The 7,500-nt window shown below is 39.2% G+C and overlaps 1 protein-coding gene across 4 annotated transcripts in view; it reads left to right on the top strand.

Annotated features, from left to right (window-relative positions):
* LOC137652797 (nicotinamide riboside kinase 1-like) overlaps positions 1–7,500 on the top strand; it is a 166,547-nt gene that overhangs the window by 158,524 nt on the left and 523 nt on the right. The window contains exons 4-5 of one of the 4 annotated variants that reach the window (XM_068386206.1): positions 4,836–4,993; positions 6,015–7,500. The exon at positions 6,015–7,500 is cut by the window's right edge and continues 523 nt beyond it. In XM_068386206.1, the coding sequence (XP_068242307.1) occupies positions 7,077–7,500 (424 nt within the window). In that variant the 5' untranslated portion in view covers positions 4,836–4,993; positions 6,015–7,076. The remainder of the gene's footprint in view (positions 1–4,835; positions 4,994–6,014) is intronic. The other 3 variants (XM_068386216.1, XM_068386211.1, XM_068386221.1) reach the window with 3 other exon arrangements.

Raw genomic sequence — 7,500 nt, 5'->3', positions numbered from 1 at the left:
ATCATGCTGGGGCCGGCAATTCCCCCACTCAACCACCAGTGGTGCGATCCATGGCAGAAAAATGGATGTAGCGGCAGTTTCATGTCTCCTCACTCCCCTCCTTCCAGCTTTCATGTTGTGGTCTTACTATCAACGAGGAAGGGAGAAAGACCTTGCTAATACTGGCTTTGTTATCATCAGGACATGGTTCTCTCATTTTGTTATGATATGGAGATCATTATAAATCTGGAAGTGTCATGATTTCACAAGTAAAGATGTACCTGAGCACGGTAGCAAAAAAAGGTTTATCCGTCCCAAGATATAGTAACCCGGCGTAAGGAAGCTGCTCATCCATTCCTTCGTCGGGCACAGGTGCCAGCAGAACAATGGTTTTGGCTTCTAGGCCACCCAACCTTGCTGGAAAAGCTTGTTTCTCAAGATCGCCTCCATCTGCGATTGTTGCAGTGGTGCCTAGACAGACAGTGATAAAAAACTGCAGATTCCACTCGAGCTTAGTACCAGTCGAGCGAGCAAGACACCAGATCCCATCTTCCTTGTCAAAGAGAGGCTCGGGGCCCCATTTCATGGACCATCTAACGTCAAGTGTTCTGGAATTGAAAGAAGCCTAGACGACAAGTCTCTTCACATTAATATTCTGAAGTTGAAGGCAGCCTATCTAGTGTTACAACCCTTTCCAGCTGTTGCTGACCGGCCACTCGTGTACTAATGAACAACAGTCCAACTATAGTGGTGTATGTCAACAAAGTCAGCAACACAGTATCACAGCTTTCTCTACCACCCAGCTGTATTAAGACATGACTGGGCAGTCCATAGTACAGTATTCCTCCCAGACCAGTTCGTTCCGTGTAAAAGGAATGCTTTAACGGACAGGTCGAGTCACCATCTATTGCTCGCTAGTGTCAGACCCAGCACCAGTACTTGAGGACTTGTTCCAGCACCCCTGACATGGTCTTGACATCTATGCCTTTCTGACTTTTTGCCTCTTCAAATGGTGCTAAAGTGTTTACATCCCTAGATCTAAAGTGGGCTTTGATATGGCCTCAAGCAGGCTGATATTCAGACTTTCTGCCCCTACTAGTAGATACTCTGTGAGCTCCCACCTTCGCATAACGTGCTTTGGCAGCCTCGCCTGCAGTGGTTCCATAATCCAGTGAAGTGTCTATCACTTCACGGGTGGAGGTTATGCAGCACCTCTTTAGAGAGAGTGTCCACGCGAGACGGTGCAAATTATGTCTCGATACCTCTGGAAATCCCCCTTTTGATGTATACCAAGCAAAGGGGCCCATCTTCTATGGTTGCAGCCATGGAAGAATTACTTCTCTCATAGCCATTATTCTGCTTGTAGCAGGTTTTCTGGCGTACCTACAAAAATGAAAACCGCCTCAGTCTTAGCAGTAAAAGGGTGTCTTTTTGACCTTGAGACTGAGAGGAGTGGATATTTCCTCCTCATGGGAATTATCTAATCTCATTAGAAGTATGCGGCAGACCTGTACCTCTAGTGAGATTTAACCTCCAGCCTGGGATGTGACCAGAGTGTTGCTGTCCTTAACGAGAGCTCTGCATGAACCATTGAGACTAGCCTCAGATAGGGACCTTACCATAAGAATTATTCTCCTCCCTGCTTTGGCTTGGAATAAGTCCAAAGGTGAATTAATCGGACTCTCGTATTTGTTCTCTCTCAGCACTGGAGGCAGATTTTTTTTATCTGGTTCCTGGCTTTGTAGCATAACTCATTCTGTCATTCACTGATTTCAGATTTTCATTATTTACAGTTCCTTTGCATTGTTAAGTAACTTAAGAGAACCCAGACTGCCAGATCTAGGTTACAGAACCTATCCTAAGAACTGGGAGGGTGAAAACGAGTCAACAAGAATACAATCTCCTTTTGGCTGTGGGAGAAGATCTATTGTGCATTACGCCCTAGATCACCCAGCTCATTAGACCAAGCTAGGGTGCGCTCCAATGAGATCAGAGGAGTTGGTGCTACTCTAGCCTTCAAGAAAAATCTGTGTCTCATATTTTAGATGCTGGAGTATGGGAGAGTCAAAACACCTTTACTGACAATTATTTGTGGAAATGCACTCAAGCCTAGAAATACATTTTCTGCAGAACTTGTGATTCCTGTTCAGTAAGTTATGTACTGACCTTAGTTCCTTTACAGAACCAAAAGTATCACGTTTAAGGTGACCATTACAGTGTAAACCTAGGGCGAGAGTGAGTGTCTGAACCCTTTCCTTTCTACTTCCCCTCCCTTGGGGTACAGCAGTTGGAACCCCATACAGCTGGATGGACATTGATTCAGGTAAAATACCGCCAATAGATAGCAGCATTTCTATTTCTGTTGAAATAGAAGTGTTAATTCCACCCTTCTCCTTACGAAGGGGAGGATGGATACTTAGAGATGAACCCATTGATTTGGTTTTGCCTTAGTTAACAGTGTCAGAGTTTTTCTTATACTTTACAACAGCCTTGGTTGCCTGTGCTGTGATTCTAATAGTACTTAAAAACCCTTCTACAATACAATAGCCTTGGTTTCTTGTGCTGTTATTCTAATGGTACTTATGACCCTTATATTATACAACAGCCTTGGTTTCCTGTGCTGTAATTCTATTGGTACTTACAACTCTGATACTATACAACAGCCTTGGTTGCCAGGGCTGTGATTCTAATCGTACTCACAACCCTGATACTATACAACAGCCTTGTTGCCTGTGCTATGATTCTAATGGTACTTACGACCCTGATACTATACAACAGCCTTGGTTGCCAGTGCTGTGATTCTAATGGTACTTACAACCCTGATACTATATAACAGCCTTGTTGCCTGTGCTATGATTCTAATGGTACTTACGACCCTGATACTATACAACAGCCTTGGTTGCCAGTGCTGTGATTCTAATGGTACTTACAGCCCTGATACTATATAACAGCCTTGTTGCCTGTGCTATGATTCTAATGGTACTTACGACCCTGATACTTTACAACAGCCTTGGTTGCCAGTGCTGTGATTCTAATGGTACTTACAACCCTGATACTATATAACAGCCTTGTTGCCTGTGCTATGATTCTAATGGTACTTACGACCCTGATACTATACAACAGCCTTGGTTGCCAGTGCTGTGATTCTAATGGTACTTACAACCCTGATACTATATAACAGCCTTGTTGCCTGTGCCGTTATTGTAATGGTACTTACGACCCATATGCTATACAATAACCTTGGTCGCCTATCCTATACTGTGATTCTGATGGTACTTACTACCCGGGTTGGCAAGGTGTCTAGGATGCAACACTCCACAGCTTATCTGGTACAAGCATAGCTATCTTGGGATTTTAGCCAGCCAATTCGGTAATGTGAACTTCCAGCAACCTAAGAATGAGTCCCACATTAAAGGATAAAGGTTTGTATTTGTGAGTGAACAAATCACAAATTATTAAAAAGTACTGTAATTGTACATACATACATATACCAAGGCACTTCCCCCAATTTTGGGGGGTAGCCGACATCAACAAATGAAACAAAACAAAAAAGGGGACCTCTACTCTCTACGTTCCTCCCAGCCTAACAAGGGACTCAACCGAGTTCAGCTGGTACTGCTAGGGTGCCACAGCCCACCCTCCCACATTATCCACCACAGATGAAGCTTCATAATGCTGAATCCCCTACTGCTGCTACCTCCGCGGTCATCTAAGGCATTGTATTTTTCCTAATTATACAAACCTGAGTTCTTTAACTTACTTCCTGCTTTCACCTTCCTCCAAAAGTCCCAGACACAATCGAAGAGACTGTTTAGTGTACTGGCAGAAGGAGCGGAGCCGCCTCTTCACTGGCTGCCAACTATCGGCTATTGCCTACACCCCATTTGAAGTTTTTAAACGCTGAGTTCCAGTTGTGCTTGAATCAATTCTCATATTAAAGGACTCGGGTTTGGTTATTTACGAAAAATACAGATTACTTTTGATATTTGTATTTGTGAAATCCTGTTAAAAGCTAGAAAAGAAAGATAGTAAAAAAAAATTACTTGAAAATTCTTTTATTCCTTGGAGATTTAATATTTTCACAATATCCCACTTACTCTAAAATTGTAGTTTTCCTTTTGCAGCACCCAGGAGCATATAAAGTAAGTGGATATTTTTTAAGATAGTTACAGCAACAAACTATACAAATTCCAATTGACAGTTTTCAATTTCACATCGGTAATTAGTATTGATTGGCGGATTCCTGCACTGTTGGTACAAGGAACTGAACCACAGCATCATTTACCTGAGTAACTAGCAATGATGCAGTCTCAAACCTAGGGTCATTGCTCTTTTAAAAATTTTCACACCAGTGGGAATATATTTTTAATAATTGACCTAAAATTTATATATAATATCCCTCCACCCTACCACTTTCTAGCTATTAGTTGTGCATATCTTTGGAGATAATGAAGAATATGGAAAAAGTTCTAGATTCATGGATATATTAACTCTATGAATATCTGGTAAGTATTGAAATGATTTTTCCAATAAGTTACCTTCATTGCTCCAAATCTTCATAGGAAAGAATTTTTACCATATCCCCCCTAAAGATGATTACTTTAGATCTTTCTTTTACAATGTTAGATGTGAAATGAATTCTTTGAATCTCTTCTCTTCTTTCCTGTCTTTCTAAATTCTTTATGCAGGTCTTTGTTCTTTTCCTTCCATATCTACTATTTTGCTTTCCAATGGATACTCATAAATTATGCATAAAATTTTAAAAGTTTTGAGTGTAAGTATGTTACCAGTGTTATTTTTAATATAAAAATGCATTATAGTCACAGTATTTGATTGTGTTTGGTATGTTGCAACAGATCACCAAGCACCATGAAAAGAACTTGAAGCAGAGGATCACCAAGTCTGAATGGTCAGAGAGACAGAAAAAGAAAGACAAGGATGCCAATTCGTCAGTGTTCACAGACGAAGATTTTGAGAAGATGAATGAAGTTTGGCTTCATTTAAATAATTAACGGTACTTTTCCCAGTAACCTATTGATGTCTCCCTGTAGTCTCTTATTGTGGCATAAAGAATTATGTGGTCAACTTTTACATTCTGTCAGTGCTCTCACTTACATTGCCCCTATGTGTCACTCTTCAGTAAAGTAACTCTGTTGAAAAGCTACCTGTACAGATTAGTAGCGTAGTCCATATTGTCCATGTATTGCATGGTTTTGCTCTCCCTGAAGTACTAAGCTGGTCTGCAGCATGACTTGTAATTTGTAAGATGCTGTTGTACCCTTGTTTTGAAAATGTAGTGTTTGGAACATTATCAAACATCTTTTGGAGAATTGTTCTTCAATTCTAGTTGAAGCCTTCAGGACTTATTCTCTTATATTTAATTGTTCTTACAAAGCAAATTACAGGTACCTGTAAAGGTACTTCCAAGGTGGGTTGTGTATGTTTGGTAGCTATTGAGCACTGTATACCAGTATTTAACTGCTTGAGCTCTGATTACTGTATATAAGATTTTGTAAAATTGTAACTAGTATCACCTTGCTTAGAAATTTCCTGAGACTGCCAGAAGTTTGGTCAGCCCTTTCAGATATATACTGTAGTGTCATTTCCCTTCTTCATTATTGTGTATTCTTTCTTGGCATTTCCATACCAGCGAGCTTTGTTGTTGCATGAGTTTACACTTAACTGCTCTGCATTGCTTAATCTTTATTATTTTTTAGTAATTTTCATTTATTGTAATTATTTTTACATGTTCTGAATTCTTTTATGTACTGTTTGTATAAGGGTACGTTTTTCGAAAATGCCTTTGAATGAGAGATTAACTGGGAGGTTAGTTCCTTTTGTGTTTATGTTCATTTTGATAATTATTACATTATGGCATTTCTTATACGGGTCAGAGTTTTACATTTTGGAGTTTGTGCCTTCTCCTATGTACATATTTGTGATGACTCGATATTTATTTCTCCTGATTTCCTTAGCTATTTTGTGCTTTATGATTTATGCCTGTGTTAATTCCAATTCTCATGCTTGATTTTCAGAAATGGAACCACTGAAGGTTTTATGTCGTCCCCTTCAAGGAAACAAACATTGCCTTATAGGACTTAAATGTACCATCCTTGAGCAAGGAATTCCTTTGATGTAAATGAATGGAAAAAGTACAAGTTAAAGATACAAACGCTGCTTCTCACTGGTTCCTTATATGAATTTCCAAGCCGCAATGTTTGGATAGTAACTATGTTTGGCCATGACAGAGTAATTGGCAAATGTGTGCTGAGTATCACTGGAGTGGCGCTCTTGTATTATCTAATTTGGGTGGTTTGTTTGCCTTTTGCAGATGAAAATAGTTTTATTAGGCTGCTTTTTCCTGATCCATTAATTGCTCTAGTTGTGCCTACCATTGTCTTTGTGTTTCTGATCACACTTACAGGCTTTTACATAGGTCATTCACTTTATATTGATTTAGCAAGTGTAAGCAAGATATGAATTGAAGTTAAGAATTTGGTAATGAGAAATGGCTTGCTTACAGCTTGCTTTTATTAGCATGTTTTAGTTTTCATTATTATTTCCCAGTATTGCTTTGATATAAAAGTGTGTATTTGAATGTCAGCTTCTCAAAGAATTTGATTTTTTCACTTAGAAAACTTGAACATTCATCTTAAACTTTATGATACTTAAATCCTTAAATTAGCATGGGGCTAGAACTGTTTTAATGCTTATGAGAAACTGTTATGATTTTTAACTTGTTCTTTGTTGCTATAGTAATGTAAACCTTTTTTTTGTTTTTAGAGAAAGCCTATAATTTATATAACCATGTTAAAACAGAAAGATGTATTTTCATTGATGTAAGTAGTCTTTGCCTATATATTTTTTTGTTGAAGTGGAATTGCTCTTGGCAAGTTTCTCATCTTGATTTGTGTTAGAACAGTATTAACCTTTCCCACCAATCCACTTATTACTTGTGTGATATTAACTCACATTATTGTGATAGTGCTCCTATGCAAGTGTGCATTAGTGTTGAATTCACTCCAGTGTGGCAACAATCTGCAAGTGTGATAGCACCATTAAACTGTGGTAATAATAAATAGTTAACATATTTCACTATGTGTCAGTGGCTTGTAGTATCCCTGTGTGGCGTCACAAATGGTGGGAAATCCACACTAATGAAGGAGCTTCTTAAAGTTCTCCCAGATTCTACCAAGTTCTTATGCCAGGATAATTATTTCTATCCTGAGGATTCTTCACATCATATTCCTTGTCCAGGCAGCTTGAAACATCATAACTGGGACATCATTAGTGCCGTAGATATGGAAAAGATGAAGTTAGATGTTAGGAATATAATAAATTCCACTCCATGCAACAGCAATTCCTCCATCCAGACTTATCGTCCCATTCTTCTCCTAGATGGATTTTTGTTATTTGATGATTCTGAACTGACAGCCATGTGTGATCTTCGTTACTTTATCACCCTTAGTCGAGAACAGTGCTGGGAGCGAAGGAAGAACAGAAATTATGACCCACCAGATC

The sequence above is a fragment of the Palaemon carinicauda genome, chromosome 1, assembly GCF_036898095.1.
Source record: "Palaemon carinicauda isolate YSFRI2023 chromosome 1, ASM3689809v2, whole genome shotgun sequence".
NCBI classification, from domain to species: Eukaryota; Metazoa; Arthropoda; class Malacostraca; order Decapoda; family Palaemonidae; genus Palaemon; species Palaemon carinicauda.
The sequence above is the reverse complement of the archived record's forward strand: the minus strand, read 5'-3'. Positions and strand labels throughout refer to the sequence as shown.